Here is a 26,039-nt window from a genome sequence, read left to right as displayed (position 1 = left end):
CAACAACTTCACAAATTGTGTCTACAACTGCAGATCAAACCACAACAGGGGCACAAACTACGACGGAACAGGTCACTTCTACCTCTGAGGCAGATACAACAACGGTTCAACTGACAACGTCGACTGAAGCTCAAACTACCACTGTAGACCAAACAACAACTTCAGAAGTTCTGTCTACAACTGCAGATCAAACCACATTAGGGGCACAAACTACGACGGAACAGGCAACTACTACCTCAGAGGCAGATACAACAACATTTCAACTGACAACGTCGACTGAAGCTCCAACTACCACTGTGGACCAAACAACAACTTCTGAAGTTCTTTCTACAACTGCAGATCAAACCACAACAGTGGCACAAACAACGACGGAACAGGCCACTTCTACCTCTGAGGCAGATACAACAACGGATCAACTGACAACGTCGACTGAGGCTCCAACTACCACTGTAGATCAAACAACCACATCTGAAGTTCTTTCTACAACTGCAGATCAAACCTCAACAGGGGCACAAACTACGACGGAACATGCCACTTCTACCCCTGAGGCAGATACAACAACGGTTCAACTGACAACGTCGACTGAGGCTCTAACTACCACTGTAGATCAAACAACCACATCTGAAGTTCTGTCTACAACTGCAGATCAAACCACAACAGGGGCACAAACTACGACGGAACAGGTCACTTTCACCTCTGAGGCAGATACAACAACGGTTCAACTGACAACGTCGACTGAAGCTCCAACTACCACTGTAGACCAAACAACAACTTCAGAAGTTCTGTCTACAACTGCAGATCAAACCACAACAGGGGCACAAACTACGACGGAACAGGTCACGTCTACCCCTGAGGCAGATACAACAACGGTTCAACTGACAACGTCGACTGAGGCTCTAACTACCACTGTAGATCAAACAACCACATCTGAAGTTCTGTCTACAACTGCAGATCAAACCACAACAGGGGCACAAACTACGACGGAACAGGCCACTACTACCTCAGAGGCAGATACAATAACAGTTCAACTGACAACGTCGACTGAAGCTTTAACTACCACTGTGGACCAAACAACAACTTCTGAAGTTCTGTCTACAACTGTAGATAAAACCACAACAGGGGCACAAACTACGACGGAACAGGCCACTTCTACCCCTGAGGCAGATACAACAACGGTTCAACTGACAACGTCGACTGAGGTTCTAACTACCACTGTGGACCAAACAACAACTTCTGAAGTTCTGTCTACAACTGTAGATAAAACCACAACAGGGGCACAAACTACGACGGAACAGGCCACTACTACCTCCGAGGCAGATACAACAACGGTTCAACTGACAACGTCGACGGAAGCTCCAACTACCGCTGTGGACCAAACAACCACAACTGAAGTTCTGTCTTCAACTGCAGATCAAACCACAACAGGGGCACAAACTACGACGGAACAGGCCACTACTACCTCCGAGGCAGATACAACAACGGTTCAACTGACAACGTCGACTGAAGCTCCAACTACCGCTGTGGACCAAACAACAACTTCACAAATTGTGTCTACAACTGCAGATCAAACCACAACAGGGGCACAAACTACGACGGAACAGGTCACTTCTACCTCTGAGGCATATACAACAACGGTTCAACTGACAACGTCGACTGAAGCTCAAACTACCACTGTAGACCAAACAACAACTTCACAAATTGTGTCTACAACTGCAGATCAAACCACAACAGGGGCACAAACAACGACGGAACAGGTCACTTCTACCTCTGAGGCATATACAACAACGGTTCAACTGACAACGTCGACTGAAGCTCAAACTACCACTGTAGACCAAACAACAACTTCAGAAGTTCTGTCTACAACTGCAGATCAAACCACATTAGGGGCACAAACTACGACGGAACAGGCAACTACTACCTCTGAGGCAGATACAACAACATTTCAACTGACAACGTCGACTGAAGCTCCAACTACCACTGTGGACCAAACAACAACTTCTGAAGTTCTTTCTACAACTGCAGATCAAACCACAACAGTGGCACAAACAACGACGGAGCAGGCCACTTCTACCTCTGAGGCAGATACAACAACGGATCAACTGACAACGTCGACTGAGGCTCCAAATACCACTGTAGATCAAACAACCACATCTGAAGTTCTGTCTACAACTGCAGATCAAACCACAACAGGGGCACAAACTACGACGGAACAGGTCACTTTTACCTCTGAGGCAGATACAACAACGGTTCAACTGACAACGTCGACCGAAGCTCCAACTACCACTGTAGACCAAACAACAACTTCAGAAGTTCTGTCTACAACTGCAGATCAAACCACAACAGGGGCACAAACTACGACGGAACAGGCCACTTCTACCCCTGAGGCAGATACAACAACAGTTCAACTGACAACGTCGACTGAGGCTCTAACTACCACTGTAGATCAAACAACCACATCTGAAGTTCTGTCTACAACTGCAGATCAAACCACAACAGGGGCACAAACTACGACGGAACAGGCCACTACTACCTCAGAGGCAGATACAACAACAGTTCAACTGACAACGTCGACTGAAGCTTTAACTACCACTGTGGACCAAACAACAACTTCTGAAGTTCTGTCTACAACTGTAGATAAAACCACAACAGGGGCACAAACTACGACGGAACAGGCCACTTCTACCTCCGAGGCAGATACAACAACGGTTCAACTGACAACGTCGACTGAAGCTCCAACTACCTCTGCGGACCAAACAACAACTTCTGAAGTTCTGTCTACTACTGCAGATCAAACCACAACAGGGGCACAAACTACGACGGAACAGGCCACTACTACCTCCGAGGCAGATACAACAACGGTTCAACTGACAACGTCGACTGAAGCTCCAACTACCTCTGCGGACCAAACAACAACTTCTGAAGTTCTGTCTACTACTGCAGATCAAACCACAACAGGGGCACAAACTACGACGGAACAGGCCACTTCTACCCCTGAGGCAGATACAACAACGGTTCAACTGACAACGTCGACTGAGGCTCTAACTACCACTGTAGATCAAACAACCACATCTGAAGTTCTGTCTACAACTGCAGATCAAACCACAACAGGGTCACAAACTACGACGGAACAGGCCACTACTACCTCAGAGGCAGATACTACAACAGTTCAACTGACAACGTCGACTGAAGCTTTAACTACCACTGTTGACCAAACAACAACTTCTGAAGTTCTGTCTACAACTGCAGATCAAACCACAACAGGGGCACAAACTACGACGGAACAGGCCACTACTACCTCAGAGGCATATACAACAACAGTTCAACTGACAACGTCGACTGAAGCTCCAACTACCACTGCGGACCAAACAACAACTTCTGAAGTTCTGTCTACAACTGCAGATCAAACCACAACAGGGGCACAAACTACGACGGAACAGGCCACTTCTACCTCTGAGGCAGATACAACAACAGTTCAACTGACAACGTCGACTGAGACTCCAACTACCACTGTAGACCAAACAACCACATCTGAAGTTCTGTCTACAACTGTAGATCAAACGACAACAGTGGCACAAACTACGACGGAACAGGCCACTACTACCTCAGAGGCAGATACAACAACAGTTCAACTGACAACGTCGACTGAAGCTCCAACTACCGCTGTGGACCAAACAACAACTTCAGAAGTTCTGTCTACAACTGCAGACCGAACCACAAGAGGGGCACAAACTACGACGGAACCGGCCACTACTACCTCAGAGGCAGATACAACAACAGTTCAACTGACAACGTCGACTGAAGCTCAAAGTACCACTGTAGACCAAACAACAACTTCACAAATTGTGTCTACAACTGCAGATCAAACCACAACAGGGGCACAAACTACGACGGAACAGGTCACTTCTACCTCTGAGGCAGATACAACAACGGTTCAACTGACAACGTCGACTGAAGCTCAAACTACCACTGTAGACCAAACAACAACTTCAGAAGTTCTGTCTACAACTGCAGATCAAACCACATTAGGGGCACAAACTACGACGGAACAGGCAACTACTACCTCAGAGGCAGATACAACAACATTTCAACTGACAACGTCGACTGAAGCTCCAACTACCACTGTGGACCAAACAACAACTTCTGAAGTTCTTTCTACAACTGCAGATCAAACCACAACAGTGGCACAAACAACGACGGAACAGGCCACTTCTACCTCTGAGGCAGATACAACAACGGATCAACTGACAACGTCGACTGAGGCTCCAACTACCACTGTAGATCAAACAACCACATCTGAAGTTCTTTCTACAACTGCAGATCAAACCTCAACAGGGGCACAAACTACGACGGAACATGCCACTTCTACCCCTGAGGCAGATACAACAACGGTTCAACTGACAACGTCGACTGAGGCTCTAACTACCACTGTAGATCAAACAACCACATCTGAAGTTCTGTCTACAACTGCAGATCAAACCACAACAGGGGCACAAACTACGACGGAACAGGCCACTACTACCTCAGAGGCAGATACAACAACAGTTCAACTGACAACGTCGACTGAAGCTTTAACTACCACTGTGGACCAAACAACAACTTCTGAAGTTCTGTCTACAACTGTAGATAAAACCACAACAGGGGCACAAACTACGACGGAACAGGCCACTACTACCTCCGAGGCAGATACAACAACGGTTCAACTGACAACGTCGACTGAAGCTCCAACTACCGCTGTGGACCAAACAACAACTTCTGAAGTTCTGTCTACAACTGTAGATCAATCGACAACAGGGGCACAAACTACGACGGAACAGGCCACTACTACCTCAGAGGCAGATACAACAACAGTTCAACTGACAACGTCGACTGAAGCTCCAACTACCGCTGTGGACCAAACAACAACTTCTGAAGTTCCGTCTACAACTGTAGATAAAACCACAACATGGGCACAAACTACGACGGAACAGGCCACTTCTACCCCTGAGGGAGATACAACAACGGTTCAACTGACAACGTCGGCTGAGGCTCTAACTACCACTGTAGATGAAACAACCACATCTGAAGTTCTGTCTACAACTGCAGATCAAACCACATTAGGGGCACAAACTACGACGGAACAGGCCACTACTACCTCAGAGGCAGATACAACAACAGTTCAACTGACAACGTCGACTGAAGCTCCAACTACCACTGTGGACCAAGCAACAACTTCTGAAGTTCTGTCTACAACTGCAGATCAAACCACAACAGTGGCACAAATTACGACGGAACAGGCCACTTCTACCTCTGAGGCAGATACAACAACGGATCAACTGACAACGTCGACTGAGGCTCCAACTACCACTGTAGATCAAACAACCACATCTGAAGTTTTGTTTACAACTGCTGATCAAACCACAACAGAGGCACCAACTACGACGGAACAGGCCACTTCTACCTCTGAGGCAGATACAACAACGGTTCAACTGACAACGTCGACTGAAGCTCAAACTACCACTGTAGACCAAACAACAACTTCAGAAGTTCTGTCTACAACTGCAGATCAAACCACAACAGGGGCACAAACTACGACGGAACAGGCCACTACTACCTCCGAGGCAGATACAACAACGGTTCAACTGACAACGTCGACTGAAGCTCCAACTACCTCTGCGGACCAAACAACAACTTCTGAAGTTCTGTCTACTACTGCAGATCAAACCACAACAGGGGCACAAACTACGACGGAACAGGCCACTTCTACCCCTGAGGCAGATACAACAACGGTTCAACTGACAACGTCGACTGAGGCTCTAACTACCACTGTAGATCAAACAACCACATCTGAAGTTCTGTCTACAACTGCAGATCAATCGACAACAGGGGCACAAACTACGACGGAACAGGCCACTACTACCTCAGAGGCAGATACAACAACAGTTCAACTGACAACGTCGACTGAAGCTCCAACTACCGCTGTGGACCAAACAACAACTTCTGAAGTTCCGTCTACAACTGTAGATAAAACCACAACATGGGCACAAACTACGACGGAACAGGCCACTTCTACCCCTGAGGGAGATACAACAACGGTTCAACTGACAACGTCGGCTGAGGCTCTAACTACCACTGTAGATGAAACAACCACATCTGAAGTTCTGTCTACAACTGCAGATCAAACCACATTAGGGGCACAAACTACGACGGAACAGGCCACTTCTACCTCTGAGGCAGATACAACAACGGTTCAACTGACAACGTCGACTGAAGCTCAAACTACCACTGTAGACCAAACAACAACTTCAGAAGTTCTGTCTACAACTGCAGATCAAACCACAACAGGGGCACAAACTACGACGGAACAGGCCACTACTACCTCCGAGGCAGATACAACAACGGTTCAACTGACAACGTCGACTGAAGCTCCAACTACCTCTGCGGACCAAACAACAACTTCTGAAGTTCTGTCTACTACTGCAGATCAAACCACAACAGGGGCACAAACTACGACGGAACAGGCCACTACTACCTCCGAGGCAGATACAACAACGGTTCAACTGACAACGTCGACTGAAGCTCCAACTACCGCTGTGGACCAAACAACAACTTCTGAAGTTCTGTCTACAACTGTAGATCAATCGACAACAGGGGCACAAACTACGACGGAACAGGCCACTACTACCTCAGAGGCAGATACAACAACAGTTCAACTGACAACGTCGACTGAAGCTCCAACTACCGCTGTGGACCAAACAACAACTTCTGAAGTTCCGTCTACAACTGTAGATAAAACCACAACATGGGCACAAACTACGACGGAACAGGCCACTTCTACCCCTGAGGGAGATACAACAACGGTTCAACTGACAACGTCGGCTGAGGCTCTAACTACCACTGTAGATGAAACAACCACATCTGAAGTTCTGTCTACAACTGCAGATCAAACCACATTAGGGGCACAAACTACGACGGAACAGGCCACTACTACCTCAGAGGCAGATACAACAACAGTTCAACTGACAACGTCGACTGAAGCTCCAACTACCACTGTGGACCAAGCAACAACTTCTGAAGTTCTGTCTACAACTGCAGATCAAACCACAACAGTGGCACAAATTACGACGGAACAGGCCACTTCTACCTCTGAGGCAGATACAACAACGGATCAACTGACAACGTCGACTGAGGCTCCAACTACCACTGTAGATCAAACAACCACATCTGAAGTTTTGTTTACAACTGCTGATCAAACCACAACAGAGGCACCAACTACGACGGAACAGGCCACTTCTACCTCTGAGGCAGATACAACAACGGTTCAACTGACAACGTCGACTGAAGCTCAAACTACCACTGTAGACCAAACAACAACTTCAGAAGTTCTGTCTACAACTGCAGATCAAACCACAACAGGGGCACAAACTACGACGGAACAGGCCACTACTACCTCCGAGGCAGATACAACAACGGTTCAACTGACAACGTCGACTGAAGCTCCAACTACCTCTGCGGACCAAACAACAACTTCTGAAGTTCTGTCTACTACTGCAGATCAAACCACAACAGGGGCACAAACTACGACGGAACAGGCCACTTCTACCCCTGAGGCAGATACAACAACGGTTCAACTGACAACGTCGACTGAGGCTCTAACTACCACTGTAGATCAAACAACCACATCTGAAGTTCTGTCTACAACTGCAGATCAAACCACAACAGGGTCACAAACTACGACGGAACAGGCCACTACTACCTCAGAGGCAGATACAACAACAGTTCAACTGACAACGTCGACTGAAGCTTTAACTACCACTGTTGACCAAACAACAACTTCTGAAGTTCTGTCTACAACTGTAGATAAAACCACAACAGGGTCACAAACTACGACGGAACAGGCCACTACTACCTCAGAGGCAGATACAACAACAGTTCAACTGACAACGTCGACTGAAGCTTTAACTACCACTGTTGACCAAACAACAACTTCTGAAGTTCTGTCTACAACTGTAGATAAAACCACAACAGGGGCACAGACTACGACGGAACAGGCCACTACTACCCCTGAGGCAGATACAACAACAGTTCAACTGACAACGTCGACTGAAGCTCCAACTACCACTGCGGACCAAACAACAACTTCTGAAGTTCTGTCTACAACTGCAGATCAAACCACAACAGGGGCACAAACTACGATGGAACAGGCCACTTCTACCTCTGAGGCAGATACAACAACAGTTCAACTGACAACGTCGACTGAGACTCCAACTACCACTGTAGACCAAACAACCACATCTGAAGTTCTGTCTACAACTGTAGATCAAACGACAACAGTGGCACAAACTACGACGGAACAGGCCACTACTACCTCAGAGGCAGATACAACAACAGTTCAACTGACAACGTCGACTGAAGCTCCAACTACCGCTGTGGACCAAACAACAACTTCAGAAGTTCTGTCTACAACTGCAGACCGAACCACAAGAGGGGCACAAACTACGACGGAACAGGCCACTACTACCTCAGAGGCAGATACAACAACAGTTCAACTGACAACGTCGACTGAAGCTCAAAGTACCACTGTAGACCAAACAACAACTTCACAAATTGTGTCTACAACTGCAGATCAAACCACAACAGGGGCACAAACTACGACGGAACAGGTCACTTCTACCTCTGAGGCAGATACAACAACGGTTCAACTGACAACGTCGACTGAAGCTCAAACTACCACTGTAGACCAAACAACAACTTCAGAAGTTCTGTCTACAACTGCAGATCAAACCACATTAGGGGCACAAACTACGACGGAACAGGCAACTACTACCTCAGAGGCAGATACAACAACGGTTCAACTGACAACGTCGACTGAAGCTCCAACTACCACTGTGGACCAAACAACAACTTCTGAAGTTCTTTCTACAACTGCAGATCAAACCACAACAGTGGCACAAACAACGACGGAACAGGCCACTTCTACCTCTGAGGCAGATACAACAACGGATCAACTGACAACGTCGACTGAGGCTCCAACTACCACTGTAGATCAAACAACCACATCTGAAGTTCTGTCTACAACTGCAGATCAAACCACAACAGGGGCACAAACTACGACGGAACAGGTCACTTTTACCTCTGAGGCAGATACAACAACGGTTCAACTGACAACGTCGACTGAAGCTCCAACTACCACTGTGGACCAAACAACAACTTCTGAAGTTCTTTCTACAACTGCAGATCAAACCACAACAGTGGCACAAACAACGACGGAACAGGCCACTTCTACCTCTGAGGCAGATACAACAACGGATCAACTGACAACGTCGACTGAGGCTCCAACTACCACTGTAGATCAAACAACCACATCTGAAGTTCTGTCTACAACTGCAGATCAAACCACAACAGGGGCACAAACTACGACGGAACAGGTCACTTTTACCTCTGAGGCAGATACAACAACGGTTCAACTGACAACGTCGACTGAAGCTCCAACTACCACTGTGGACCAAACAACAACTTCTGAAGTTCTTTCTACAACTGCAGATCAAACCTCAACAGGGGCACAAACTACGACGGAACAGGCCACTTCTACCCCTGAGGCAGATACAACAACGGTTCAACTGACAACGTCGACTGAGGCTCTAACTACCACTGTAGATCAAACAACCACATCTGAAGTTCTGTCTACAACTGCAGATCAAACCACAACAGGGGCACAAACTACGACGGAACAGGCCACTACTACCTCAGAGGCAGATACAACAACAGTTCAACTGACAACGTCGACTGAAGCTTTAACTACCACTGTGGACCAAACAACAACTTCTGAAGTTCTGTCTACAACTGTAGATAAAACCACGACAGGGGCACAAACTACGACGGAACAGGCCACTACTACCTCCGAGGCAGATACAACAACGGTTCAACTGACAAGGTCGACTGAAGCTCCAACTACCACTGTGGACCATACAACAACTTCTGAAGTACTGTCTACAACTGTTGATCAAACCACAACAGGGGCACAAACTACGACGGAACAGGCCACTTCTACCTCAGAGGCAGATACAACAACAGTTCAACTGACAACGTCGACTGAAGCTCCAACTACCGCTGTGGACCAAACAACAACTTCTGAAGTTCTGTCTACAACTGTAGATAAAACCACAACAGGGGCACAAACTACGACGGAACAGGCCACTTCTACCCCTGAGGCAGATACAACAACGGTTCAACTGACAACGTCGACTGAGGCTCTAACTACCACTGTAGATGAAACAACCACATCTGAAGTTCTGTCTACAACTGCAGATCAAACCACAACAGGGTCACAAACTACGACGGAACAGGCCACTACTACCTCAGAGGCAGATACAACAACAGTTCAACTGACAACGTCGACTGAAGCTCCAACTACCGCTGTGGACCAAACATCAACTTCTGAAGTTCTGTCTACAACTGCAGATCAAACCACAACAGTGGCACAAACAACGACGGAACAGGCCACTTCTACCTCTGAGGCAGATACAACAACGGATCAACTGACAAAGTCGACTGAGGCTCCAACTACCACTGTAGATCAAACAACCACATCTGAAGTTCTGTCTACAACTGCAGATCAAACCACAACAGGGGCACAAACTACGACGGAACAGGTCACTTTTACCTCTGAGGCAGATACAACAACGGTTCAACTGACAACGTCGACTGAAGCTCCAACTACCACTGTAGACCAAACAACAACTTCAGAAGTTCTGTCTACAACTGCAGATCAAACCACAACAGGGGCACAAACTACGACGGAACAGACCACTTCTACCCCTGAGGCAGATACAACAACGGTTCAACTGACAACGTCGACTGAGGCTCTGACTACCACTGTAGATCAAACAACCACATCTGAAGTTCTGTCAACAACTGCAGATCAAACCACAACAGGGGCACAAACTACGACGGAACAGGCCACTACTTCCTCAGAGGCAGATACAACAACAGTTCAACTGACAACGTCGACTGAAGCTCCAACTACCACTGTAGACCAAACAACATCTTCAGAAGTTCTGTCTACAACTGCAGACCGAACCACAAGAGGGGCACAAACTACGACGGAACAGGTCACTTCTACCTCAGAGGCAGATACAACAACAGTTCAACTGACAACGTTGACTGAAGCTTTAACTACCACTGTGGACCAAACAAAAACTTCTGAAGTTCTGTCTACAACTGTAGATAAAACCACAACAGGGGCACAAACTACGACGGAACAGGCCACTACTACCTCAGAGGCAGATACAACAACAGTTCAACTGACAACGTCGACTGAAGCTCCAACTACCGCTGTGGACCAAACAACAACTTCTGAAGTACTATCTACAACTGTAGATCAAACGACAACATTGGCACAAACTACGACGGAACAGGCCACTACTACCTCAGAGGCAGATACAACAACACTTCAACTGACAACGTCGACTGAAGCTCCAACTACCACTGTAGACCAAACAACAACTTCAGAAATTGTGTCTACAACTGCAGATCAAACCACAATAGGGGCACAAACTACGACAGAACAGGTCACTTCTACCTCTGAGGCAGATACAACAACAGTTCAACTGACAACGTCGACTGAAGCTCCAACTACCACTGTGGACCAAACAACAACTTCTGAAGTTCTGTCTACAACTGCAGATCAAACCACATTAGGGGCACAAACTACGACGGAACAGGCCACTACTACCTCAGAGGCAGATACAACAACAGTTCAACTGACAACGTCGACTGAAGCTCCAACTACCACTGTGGACCAAGCAACAACTTCTGAAGTTCTGTCTACAACTGCAGATCAAACCACAACAGTGGCACAAATTACGACGGAACAGGCCACTTCTACCTCTGAGGCAGATACAACAACGGATCAACTGACAACGTCGACTGAGGCTCCAACTACCACTGTATATCAAACAACCACATCTGAAGTTTTGTTTACAACTGCAGATCAAACCACAACAGAGGCACCAACTACGACGGAACAGGTCACCTCTACCTCTGAGGCAGATACAACAACGGTTCAACTGACAACGTCGACTGAAGCTCCAACTACCACTTTAGACCAAACAACAACTTCTGAAGTTCTGTCTACTACTGCAGATCAAACCACAACAGGGGCACAAACTACGACGAAACAGGCCACTTCTACCTCAGAGGCAGATACAACAACAGTTCAACTGACAACGTCGACTGAAACTCCAACTACCACTGTGGACCAAACAACATCTTCAGAAGTTCTGTCTACTACTGCAGATCAAACCACAACAGGGGCACAAACTACGACGAAACAGGCCACTTCTACCTCAGAGGCAGATACAACAACAGTTCAACTGACAACGTCGACTGAAACTCCAACTACCACTGTGGACCAAACAACATCTTCTGAAGTTCTGTCTACAACTGCAGATCAAACCACAACAGGGGCACAAACTACGACGGAACAGGCCACTTCTACCTCTGAGGCAGATACAACAACGGATCAACTGACAATGTCGACTGAGGCTCCAACTACCACTGTAGACCAAACAACATCTTCAGAAGTTCTGTCTACCACTGCAGACCAAACCACAACAGGGGCACAAACTACGACGGAACAGGTCACTTCTACCTCTGAAGCAGATACAGCAACGGTTCAACTGACAACGTCGACTGAAGCTCCAACTACCGCTGTGGACCAAACAACAACTTTTGAAGTACTGTCTACAACTGTAGATCAAACGACAACATTGGCACAAACTACGACGGAACAGGCCACTACTACCTCAGAGGCAGATACAACAACAGTTCAACTGACAACGTCGACTGAAGCTCAAACTACCACTGTAGACCAAACAACAACTTCACAAATTGTGTCTACAACTGCAGATCAAACCACAACAGGGGCACAAACTACGACGGAACAGGTCACTTCTACCTCTGAGGCAGATACAACAACGGTTCAACTGACAACGTCGACTGAAGCTCAAACTAACACTGTAGACCAAACAACAACTTCAGAAGTTCTGTCTACAAATGCAGATCAAACCACATTAGGGGCACAAACTACGACGGAACAGGCAACTACTACCTCAGAGGCAGATACAACAACATTTCAACTGACAACGTCGACTGAAGTTCCGACTACCACTGTGGACCAAACAACCACTTCTGAAGTTCTGTCTTCAACTGCAGATCAAACCACAACATGGGCACAAACAACGACGGAACAGGCCACTTCTACCTCTGAGGCAGATACAACAACGGATCAACTGACAACGTCGACTGAGGCTCCAACTACCACTGTAGATCAAACAACCACATCTGAAGTTCTGTCTACAACTGCAGATCAAACCACAACAGGGGCACAAACTACGACGGAACAGGTCACTTCTACCTCTGAGGCAGATACAACAACGGTTCAACTGACAACGTCGACTGAAGCTCCAACTACCACTGTAGACCAAACAACAACTTCAGAAGTTCTGTCTACAACTGCAGATCAAACCACAACAGAGGCACGAACTACGACGGAACAGGCCACTACTACCTCAGAGGCAGATACAACAACAGTTCAACTGACAACGTCGACTGAAGCTCCAACTACCACTGTGGACCAAACAACAACTTCTGAAGTTCTGTCTACAACTGCAGATCAAACCACAACAGGGGCACAAACTACGACGGAACAGGCCACTTCTACCTCTGAGGCAGATACAACAACAGATCAACTGACAACGTCCACTGAGGCTCCAACTACCACTGTAGATCAAACAACCACATCTGAAGTTCTGTCTACAACTGCAGATCAAACGACAACATTGGCACAAACTACGACGGAACAGGCCACTACTACCTCAGAGGCAGATACAACAACAGTTCAACTGACAACGTCGACTGTAGCTCCAACTACCACTATAGAACAAACAACGTCTTCAGAAGTTCTGTCTACAACTGCAGATCAAACGACAACATTGGCACAAACTACGACGGAACAGGCCACTACTACCTCAGAGGCAGATACAACAACAGTTCAACTGACAACGTCGACTGAAGCTCCAACTACCACTGTAGACCAAACAACAACTTCACAAATTGTGTCTAAAACTGCAGATCAAACCACAACAGGGGCACAAACTACGACGGAACAGGCCACTTCTACCTCTGAGGCAGATACAACAACGGTTCAACTGACAACGTCGACCGGGGCTCCAACTACTACTGTGGACCAAACACCAACTTCTGAAGTTCTGTCTACAACTGCAGATCAAACCACAACAGGGGCACAAACTACGACGGAACAGGCAACTACTACCTCAGAGGCAGATACAACAACATTTCAACTGACAACGTCGACTGAAGTTCCGACTACCACTGTGGACCAAACAACCACTTCTGAAGTTCTGTCTTCAACTGCAGATCAAACCACAACAGTGACACAAACAACGACGGAACAGGCCACTTCTACCTCTGATGCAGATACAACAACGGATCAACTGACAACGTCGACTGAGGCTCCAACTACCACTGTAGATCAAACAACCACATCTGAAGTTCTGTCTACAACTGCAGATCAAACCACAACAGGGGCACAAACTACGACGGAACAGGTAACTTCTACCTCTGAGGCAGATACAACAACGGTTCAACTGACAACGTCGACTGAAGCTCCAACTACCACTGTGGACCAAACAACAACTTCTGGAGTTCTGTCTACAACTGTAGATAAAACCACAACAGGGGCACAAACTACGACGGAACAGGCCACTACTACCTCAGAGGCAGATACAACAACAGTTCAACTGACAACGTCGACTGAAGCTCCAACTACCACTGTGGACCAAACAACAACTTCTGAAGTTCTGTCTACAACTGCAGATCAAACCACAACAGTGGCACAAACAACGACGGAACAGGCCACTTCTACCTCTGAGGCAGATACAACAACGGATCAACTGACAACGTCGACTGAGGCTCCAACTACCACTGTAGATCAAACAACCACATCTGAAGTTCTGTCTACAACTGCAGATCAAACCACAACAGGGGCACAAACTACGACGGAACAGGTCACTTCTACCTCTGAGGCAGATACAACAACGGTTCAACTGACAACGTCGACTGAAGCTCCAACTACCACTGTAGACCAAACAACAACTTCAGAAGTTCTGTCTACAACTGCAGATCAAACCACAACAGGGGCACAAACTACGACGGAACAGGCCACTTCTACCTTTGAGGCAGATACAACAACGGTTCTACTGACAACGTCGACTGAAGCTCCAACTACCACTGTGGACCAAACAACATCTTCTGAAGTTCTGTCTACAACTGCAGATCAAACCACATCAGGGGCACAAACTACGACGGAACAGGCCACTACTACCTCAGAGGCAGATACAACAACAGTTCAACTGACAACGTCGACTGAAGCTCAAACTACCACTGTAGACCAAATAACAACTTCAGAAATTGTGTCAACAACTGCAGATCAAACCACAACAGGGGCACAAACTACGACGGAACAGGTCACTTCTACCTCTGAGGCAGATACAACAACGGTTCAACTGACAACGTCGACTGAAGCTCAAACTACCACTGTAGACCAAACAACAACTTCAGAAGTTCTGTCTACAACTGCAGATCAAACCACATTAGGGGCACAAACTACGACGGAACAGGCAACTACTACCTCAAAGGCAGATACAACAACATTTCAACTGACAACGTCGACTGAAGCTCCAACTACCACTGTGGACCAAACAACAACTTCTGAAGTTCTGTCTACAACTGCAGATCAAACCACAACAGTGGCACAAACAACGACGGAACAGGCCACTTCTACTTCTGAGGCAGATACAACAACGGATAAACTGACAACGTCGACTGAGGTTCCAACTACCACTGTAGATCAAACAACCACATCTGAAGTTCTGTCTACAACTGCAGATCAAACCACAACAGGGACACAAACTACGACGGAACATGTCACTTCTACCTCTAAGGCAGATACAACAACGGTTCAACTGACAACGTCGACTGAAGCTCCAACTACCACTGTAGACCAAACAACAACTTCAGAAGTTCTGTCTACAAGTGCAGATCAAACCACAACAGGGGCACAAACTACGACGGAACAGGCCACTTCTACCTCAGAGGCAGATACAACAACAGTTCAACTGACAACGTCGACTGAAACTCCAACTACCACTGTGGACCAAACAACAACTTCTGAAGTTCTGTCTACAACTGCAGATCAAACCACATCAGGGGCACAAACTACGACGGAACAGGCCACTACTACCTCAGAGGCAGATACAACAACAGTTCAACTGACAACGTCGACTGAAGCTCCAACTACCTCTGTGGACCAAACAACAACTTCTGAAGTTCTGTCTACAACTGCAGATCAAACCACATCAGTGGCACAAACAACGACGGAACAGGCCACTTCTACCTCTGAGGCAGATACAACAACGGATCAACTGACAACGTCGACTGAGGCGCCAACTACCACTGTAGATCAAACAACCACATCTGAAGTTCTGTCTACAACTGCAGATCAAACCACAACAGGGGCACAAACTACGACGGAACAGGCCACTACTACCTCAGAGGCAGATACAACAACAGTTCAACTGACAACGTCGACTGAAGCTTTAACTACCACTGTGGACCAAACAACAACTTCTGGAGTTCTGTCTACAACTGTAGATAAAACCACAACAGGGGCACAAACTACGACGGAACAGGCCACTACTACCTCAGAGGCAGATACAACAACAGTTCAACTGACAACGTCGACTGAAGCTCCAACTACCACTGTGGACCAAACAACAACTTCTGAAGTTCTGTCTACAACTGCAGATCAAACCACAACAGTGGCACAAACAACGACGGAACAGGCCACTTCTACCTCAGAGGCAGATACAACAACCGATCAACTGACAACGTCGACTGAGGCTCCAACTACCACTGTAGATCAAACAACCACATCTGAAGTTCTGTCTACAACTGCAGATCAAACCACAACAGGGGCACAAACTACGACGGAACAGGTCACTTCTACCTCTGAGGCAGATACAACAACGGTTCAACTGACAACGTCGACTGAAGCTCCAACTACCACTGTAGACCAAACAACAACTTCCGAAGTTCTGTCTACAACTGCAGATCAAACCACAACAGGGGCACAAACTACGACGGAACAGGCCACTTCTACCTCTGAGGCAGATACAACAACGGTTCAACTGACAACGTCGACTGAAGCTCCAACTACCACTGTGGACCAAACAACATCTTCTGAAGTTCTGTCTACAACTGCAGATCAAACCACAACAGGGGCACAAACTACGACGGAACAGGCCACTTCTACCTCTGAGGCAGATACAACAACGGACCAACTGACAACGTCGACTGAGGCTCCAACTACCACTGTAGATCAAACAACATCTTCAGAAGTTCTGTCTACAACTGCAGACCAAACCACAACAGGGGCACAAACTACGACGGAACAGGCCACTACTACCTCAGAGGCAGATACAACATCGGTTCAACTGGCAACGTCGACTGAGGCTTTAACTACCACTGTGGACCAAACAACAACTTCTGAAGTTCTGTCTACAACTGTAGATCAAACCACAACAGGGGCACAAACTACGACGGAACAGGCCACTACTACCTCAGAGGCAGACACAACAACAGTTCAACTGACAACGTCGACTGAAACTTTAACTACCACTGTAGACCAAACAACCACATCTGAAGTTCTGTCTACAACTGCAGATCAAACCACAACAGGGGCACAAACTACAAATGAACAGGTCACTTCTACCTCTGAGGCAGATACAACAACGGTTCAACTGACAACGTCGACCGAAGCTCCAACTACCACTGTAGACCAAACAACAACTTCAGAAGTTCTGTCTACAACTGCAGATCAAACCACAACAGGGGCACAAACTACGACGGAACAGGCCACTTCTACCTCAGAGGCAGATACAACAACAGTTCAACTGACAACGTCGACTGAAACTCCAACTACCGCTGTGGACCAAACAACAACTTCTGAAGTACTGTCTACAACTGTAGATCAAACGACAACATTGGCACAAACTACGACGGAACAGGCCACTACTACCTCAGAGGCAGATACAACAACAGTTCAACTGACAACGTCGACTGAAGCTCCAACTACCACTGTAGACCAAACAACAACTTCAGAATTTGTGTCTACAACTGCAGATCAAACCACAACAGGGGCACAAACTACGACGGAACAGGTCACTTCTACCTCTGAGGCAGATACTACAACGGTTCAACTGACAACGTCGACTGAAGCTCCAACTACCACTGTGGACCAAACAACATCTTCTGAAGTTCTGTCTACAACTGCAGATCAAACCACAACAGGGGCACAAACTACGACGGAACAGGCCACTACTACCTTAGAGGCAGACACAACAACAGTTCAACTGACAACGTCGACTGAAACTTTAACTACCACTGTAGACCAAACAACAACTTCAGAAGTTCTGTCTTCAACTTTAGATCAAACCACAACAGGTGCACAAACTACGACAGAACAGACCACAACTACTACGGAGGCAGATACAACAACGGATCAACTGACAACATCGACTGAGGCTCCAACTACCACTGTAGATCAAACAACCACATCTGAAGTTCTGTCTACAACTGCAGATCAAACCACAACAGGGGCACAAACTACAACAGAAGAGGCCATTACTACCCCAGAAAAAGATACAACAACGGTTAAACTGACAACGTCGACTGAAGTTCCAACTACCACTGTGGACCAAACAACAACTTCTGAAGGTCTGTCTACAACTGCAGATCAAACCACAACAGGGGCACAAACTACGACGGAACAGGCCACTACTACCTCAGAGGCAGATACAACAACGGTTCAACTGACAACGTCGACTGAAGCTTTAACTACCACTGTGGACCAAACAACAACTTCTGAAGTTCTGTCTACAACTGCAGATCAAACCACAACAGGGGCACAAACTACGACGGAACAGGCCACTACTACCTCAGAGGCAGACACAACAACAGTTCAACTGACAACGTCGACTGAAACTTTAACTACCACTGTAGATCAAACAACCACATCTGAAGTTCTGTCTACAACTGTAGATCAAACCACAACAGGTACACAAACTACGACGGAACCGGCCACTACTACCTCAGAGGCAGATACAACAACAGTTCAACTGACAACGTCGACTGAGGCTCTAACTACCACTGTAGATCAAACAACAACTTCTGAAGTTCTGTCTACAACTGCAGTTCAAACCACAACAGGGGCACAAACTACGACGGGACAGGCCACTTCTAACTCTGAGGCAGATACAACAACGGATCAACTGACAACGTCGACTGAGGCTCCAACTACCACTGTAGATCAAACAACCACATCTGAAGTTCTGTCTACAACTGTAGATCAAACCACAACAGGGGCACAAACTACGACGGAACAGGCCACTTCTACCTCAGAGGCAGATACAACAACGGTTCAACTGACAACGTCGACTGAAGCTCCAACTACCACTGTGGACCAAACAACAACTTCTGAAGTTCTGTCTACAACTGCAGATCTAACCACAACAAGGGCACAAACTACGACGGAACCGGACACTACTACTACGGAGGCAGATTCAACATTTGCACGACAAACAACGTCTACTGAAACTCCTACTACCACTGTAGATCAAACAACCACTTCTGAGGTTCTGTCTACAACTGTAGATCAAACCACAACAGGGGCACAAACTACGACGGAACAGGCCACTTCTACCTCTGAGGCAGATACTACAACGGTTCAACTGACAACGTCGACTGAAACTCCTACTACCACTGTAGACCAAACAACAACTTCAGAAGTTCTGTCTTCAACTGTAGATCAAACCACAACAGGGGCACAAACTACGACGGAACAGGCCACTTCTACCTCTGAGGCAGATACTACAACGGTTCAACTGACAACGTCGACTGAAACTCCTACTACCACTGTATATCAAACAACAACTTCTGAAATTCTGTCTACAACTGTAGATCAATCTACAAAAGGTGCACAAAGTACAACAGAACAGGCCATTACTACCTCAGAAGAAGATACAACAACGGTTAAACTGATAACGTCGACTGAAGCTCCAACTACCACTGTGGACCAAACAACAACTTCTGAAGGTCTGTCTACAACTGTAGATCAAACCACAACAGGTGCACATACTACGACGGAACCGGCCACTACTACTATGGAGGCAGATTCAACAACTGCACGACAAACAATGTCTACTGAAACTCCTACTACCATTGTAGATCAAACAACCACTTCTGAGGTTCTGTCTACAACTGCAGATCAAACGACAACAGGTGCACAAACTACGACAGAACAGACCACTACTACTACAGAGACAGATACAACAACGGTTCAACTGACAACGTCGACTGAAGCTCCAACTACCACTGTGGACCAAACAACAACTTCCGAAATTCTTTCTACAACTGTAGATCAAACTACAACAGGTGCACAAAGTACAACAGAACAGGCCATTACTACCTCAGATGAAGATACAACAAGTGCACGACAAACAACGTATACTGAAACTCCTACTACCACTGTAGATCAAACAACCACTTCTGAGGTTCTGTCTACAACTGCAGATCAAACGACAACAGGGGCACAAACTACGACAGAACAGGCCACTACTACCATAAATGCAGATACAACAACGGTTCAACTGACAACGTCGACTCAAGCTCCTACTACCACTGTGGACCAAACAACAACTTCTGAAGTACTGTCTACAACTGTTGATCAAACCACAACAGGTGCACAAACTACGTCGGAACCGGCCACAACTACTACGGAGGCAGATTCAACAACTGCACGACAAAGAACGTCTACTGAAACTCCTACTACCACTGTAGATCAAACAACCACTTCTGAGGTTCTGTCTACAACTACAGATCAAACGACAACAGGGGCACAAACTACGACAGAACAGGCAACTACTACGTCTGAGGCAGATACCACAACGGTTCAACTGACAACGTCGACTGAAACTCTTACTACCACTGTGGATCAAACAACAACTTCTGAAGTTCTGTCTACAACTGTAGACCAAACCACAACAGGTGCACAAGCTACGACGGAACCGGCCACTACTTCTACAGAGGCAGATACAACAACAGTTCAACTGACAACGTCGACTGAAGCTCCAACTACCACTGTAGATCAAACAACCACATCTGAATTTCTGTCTTCAACTGTAGATCAAACCACAACAGGTACACAAACTACGACGGAACCGGCCACTACTTCTACGGAGGCAGATACAACAACGGTTCAACTTACAACGTCGACTGAAGCTCCAACTACCACTGTGGATAAAACAACAACTTCTGAATTTCTCTCAACAACTTTAGAACAGACAACAGGGGCACAATCAACCACGAAACAGGCCACTAAAACAACTGAGGCAGATACAACAACGGTTCAATTGACAACGTCGACTGAAGCTCCAACTACCACTATGGATCAAACAACAACTTCTGAAGTTCTCTCAACAACTTTAAAACAGACGATAGTGGCACAAACAACCACGAAACAAGCCACTACAACAACTGATGCAGTCACAATAACCGTAGAACAAACCATGTCAGCTGAAGCTACTACCACTGCATACCAAACTATCACTTCTGAAGCCCTTTCAACAACAGGGGAACAAACTACGACGGAACATACTCCTACTTCAACAGAAGCTGTTGGAACCACAGTAAAACAAACAACGTCCAATGAAACGCCTACTTCCACTTCATACCAAACGACCATTGCTGAAGCTCTGTCAACAACCGCAGAACAAACAACAGCAGGTTCGTATATTTTATATTATCCCTTTTTATATTTTGTGATGTTAAAAGATAGTAAACTGATTACAGTAAATGAATTCCATGTGTCTACAATTAGTCATTATCATGTAATGGGTTGTGTTATAATGATCATCGACTTGTCCGTTAGTCCATACACATCGATCTTTGTCCGCTAGTTCTTCTTAACCAATCTTGTCCAGTCTTCCAACAAATATTGCCGTTACACTTTTCTTGGTAACTACAAAACAAAAGAAAATCATTAACAGTTATACTAATGAATTGTAGCGTATTTTTTACAATCGCTTTTGTATCACAAGGTTACATCCGGTTTTGCGGTTTTCCGGTACTCTGCTGAATAACGAGTAGGGTATTCCGAGAAACGTGAGAAATATGCGTTTAACCTTTTGTTTATCTCGGTCACAAAACCACAGGCTCTTGTCTCAGAACCCCTCCCCCAATATACCTTAGTATAAACTGGGTGATAATTTCTATTCAGACAAAAACTTACAGTGTTTTCTTATATATTTTAACAACATAACAAGTTTTAGTGGGGTTGACAACCGATAAATCGGCATATAACGGAATTTCGTGACCGGCTGAAATTTTCAAAAATGCAAGTTAAGTACCTTGTGTTATATTAAGGTATATGGGAAGAGGGGATTCTGAGACAAGTATCTGTGCACAAAACATATAAAGAAACTAGCGTTATGCGTTGAATTTAGGTTACGGTTGTATATATAAGATATCTAAAATTGAACTATTATCCATCATTTATTTTAGTCACTGGCGTCATTATAGATTCTCGCGAAAGAAATTCCCGGCTGTTTAGCTACAATAATAGTTCATTTGTCAATAGGCTGTTTTCAAATTCCCGTAAATTGACCCTGTTTTTAGAGATTTCATTTTAGTTTTCTCCCTTGTGAGGGACATTAACTTTTATTTACAATGGGGAGCTAGCAGAAAGAGCAAATTTAGGCTGTGCGTAATGTGAGTAATCTTTAAGGTTTTAGAATCTTTTAACTGCATAATGCCATTAATTTGTTGTTTAGGTAAATACTTATGACATCAGAAATTGTTTTTCGTTTTAAATTAGTTGAACCGACGACAGCCCACTTTCAATAGGGCTCTTCACGGTTAGTTCGGCCATATTGGATTGGGGCAGATTTTCATAATAGAGGTAAACATGGTGTGAAAAATACGGGAAAACATCATTAAAACAGAGCTGTTGCTTGGAAACACACTTTCAAACTATTTCCTCCTCCTTCCAAAAAATCTGCCCCTATCTTATATGGCCGAACTAACCGTGAAGAGCCCTATTGGCTATGCTTATAAACATTAGCAAAGGCCAAGTTCGTCCGGAATACCGTATGGAACCAGTCTACGAGTTACAAAGGGAAGTGATTCGTTTAAAAAGTGTATAATTCAGAATCAAATCGGTAATTGGCAAGTGGACTATTACCGCTTTGATTCTGTTACTAGTAATATACACTCTTTTAACAAATGACTTCCCTTTGTCAATATATTGTAGATTGGTTCCATACCGAACAAAATTGGCTTATGTCAATGCAAAGCATGATCATTTGACAGTGATGAATCAGCGGTTTTACTATAAAAAAAAAATCATAAAAATTTATTTCTGATGTCAAAAGTATTTGGCTTAACAAGAAATTAATGTAATTAAATGATTTGAAAAACTTAAAGGTTACGCTCAGGTAGATTTGCTCTTTTCTGCTATCTCTCCATTGTAAATAAACATTAATGTCCCTCATTATGAAGACAACAAAAGGGATCTCTAAATACAGGGTCAATTACGGGAATTGGCGAATGGACTATTGTGGCAATAAAAGAATCAGATACGGGATAATAAGTGTTCCAGACGACAAGAATATGTCACATATGGAATTTGTATTAGCTCAAAGGAGTAGGTCCGGTAATGACTCATTTGGCCTCAAATTTCAGTTTCATCTGACAAAAGATTTTGACCACTTTTTAAACACTTTTAAGTGTCTATTTTACTGGATTGAATTAGTTTATGTGAAATATTTTAACTGATTTAGTCATTAAAAAAGATCCGATTCAAGCTCAAATATGAAAAATCTCTCAAATATGCCAAAAAACGACACTTTTCAGATGGTTTTTGTCAAAAATGAAAATGGCCGCATCCGTGTTCATCCACAACCTTTGTATATGTTATGTATTATCATGAAATACAACTTACATTTGAATATTAAGGATGAACACGAATGCTGCCACTTTCGTTTTACACGGAAACCGTCAAAAATTTAACTAAAATGATAGAATTTTGAAGATTTCCGTAATTTAGCATGACTTAATGGTGCTACAACCCGATTTATGTGAATTGTATTGTCGAAAACAGCCCATATTTATGTAGCAGAAGCATTTAACTGTCCAACAAATAACTAAAAGTTTACATTTTAACAATTTTGTAAAACTGTTATAATTTGGGGACAAAAAGGGGTCTTACTCCTTTTGATCATTTCATGTTTGTTCATTCTTATTGTGGTGGTAGTTCCCTGCTAGCGCATGCTTATATTCTATTTGTCAAAAGATCACTTGTTTTGTAACACTGATGCATGTATTTATATAAAAATAAGTAATTTCAAGAAAGTCAATTAAGACAGCTCAAATTTACTGGGAACGTTATAATATTTTGTTTCTTGAGAAGAAGGACTAGTCATAATGGCTCGCTACAATAATGAAATATTTTTTTAAAGTAAATATACTTTGGTAAATTTCATGTATTTTTTGTTTATTTATTTTCTATGTAAGATATGTTTGCTTCCTACATTCTTCTGACCGAACTATCTGTTTGTCAAGCTACTGAAATTATTTCCATATTGAATAATAAAAAAAGTTTAAGATATACTTTTGGTAACAGCTTTTCTTTGCATAAAACCAAAACTTTCTTTCAGGAAGGACAATAACAAATATCAAACTTTAACTTCATATTAAAACTCAAGTTCGAAAACAAAAAAAATGGAAAAGGCCATAAAGCTAGAATTCAGCAAAGGTAGTTGAAATTAAGTTGACATTTAATATGTGTTTTAAAAAAAACAAGAATGTGTCCACAGTACACAGATGCCCCACTCACACGTCATTTTTTATGTCCAGTGGGCCGTGAAATTTAGAAAGATCATATCATAGGAAACATGTGTACTAAGTTTGAAGTTGATTGGACTTCAACTTCATCAAAAACTACCTTGACCGAAAACTTTAACCTGAAACAGGATGAACGGATGCACAGACGAACGAACGGACGCACATACCAGAAAACATAATGCCCCTCTACTATCGTCGGTGGGGCATAAAAAGCGGGAAATATATGTAACCTTACTTATCATTTCAGAAAAAAACATTATAGAAGCCAGTTAATGATCCATAAAAAATAATTGCTTGAGACAGCAAGCAATAAAGGGCTCCAAAAATGACTAGTGTAAAACCTTTCAAACAGGAAAAAACAACGGTCTGATCTAAATGAAAATGAAACGAGAAATACTTATGAACCACATCAACAAACGTCTCCCACTTTACTTCATGTTATTGACTTAGGGCAGGTGCAAATAAAATATACAAGTAATAATAAATTAAATGTTCGTAACAAATTCTAATTCATACTTACAAATATCTAAATTCGTTTGGGATCAAATTTACTCAAATAAAATTGAGAATGGAAATGGGGAATGTGTCAAAGAGACAACCCGACCAAATAAAAAAAACAACCGAAGAAGGTCACCAACAGGTCTTCAATGTAGCGAGAAATTCCCGCACCCGGAGGCGTCCTTCAGCTGGCCCCTTAACAAATATATACCAGTTCAGTGCTAATGAACGCCATACTAATTTCCAAATTGTGACAAGAAACTAAAATTAAAATAATACAAGACTAAAAAAAGGCCAGAGACTCCTGACTTGGGACAGGCGCAAAAATGCGGCGGGGTTAAACATGTTTGTGAGATCTCAATCCTCCCCCTATACCTCTAACCAATGACATCAGGCACAATCCTTCCCGTTAGGGGTTAAGTATCATACCATCATAACATATATGAGAAGAACATAACCCGTGTCATGCCAACAACTGTTTTTAGAATAAATGTGTTTAGTTCCGACGCAAAGACCTTATCAGT

At 44.7% G+C, this 26,039-nt stretch overlaps 2 protein-coding genes across 2 annotated transcripts in view; both read left to right on the top strand.

The window, feature by feature from the left end:
• LOC134706118 (mucin-16-like) overlaps nt 1-21,453 on the top strand; it is a 30,292-nt gene extending 8,839 nt beyond the window's left edge. Inside the window, exons 3-4 of the mRNA XM_063564827.1 lie at nt 34-21,257; nt 21,301-21,453. Of these exons, the coding sequence (XP_063420897.1) occupies nt 34-21,257; nt 21,301-21,453 (21,377 nt within the window). The remainder of the gene's footprint in view (nt 1-33; nt 21,258-21,300) is intronic.
• Nucleotides 21,454-21,522: 69 nt separating this feature from the next.
• Nucleotides 21,523-26,039, top strand: part of LOC134706117 (mucin-2-like) — an 89,760-nt gene continuing 85,243 nt past the window's right edge. The window contains exon 1 of the mRNA XM_063564826.1: nt 21,523-21,900. Coding sequence (XP_063420896.1) covers nt 21,561-21,900 — 340 coding nt within the window. The 5' untranslated portion in view covers nt 21,523-21,560. The remainder of the gene's footprint in view (nt 21,901-26,039) is intronic.

The sequence above is a fragment of the Mytilus trossulus genome, chromosome 2 (assembly GCF_036588685.1).
Source record: "Mytilus trossulus isolate FHL-02 chromosome 2, PNRI_Mtr1.1.1.hap1, whole genome shotgun sequence".
Taxonomy (NCBI): domain Eukaryota; kingdom Metazoa; phylum Mollusca; class Bivalvia; order Mytilida; family Mytilidae; genus Mytilus; species Mytilus trossulus.
This window is presented reverse-complemented; position numbering and strand designations above follow the sequence as displayed.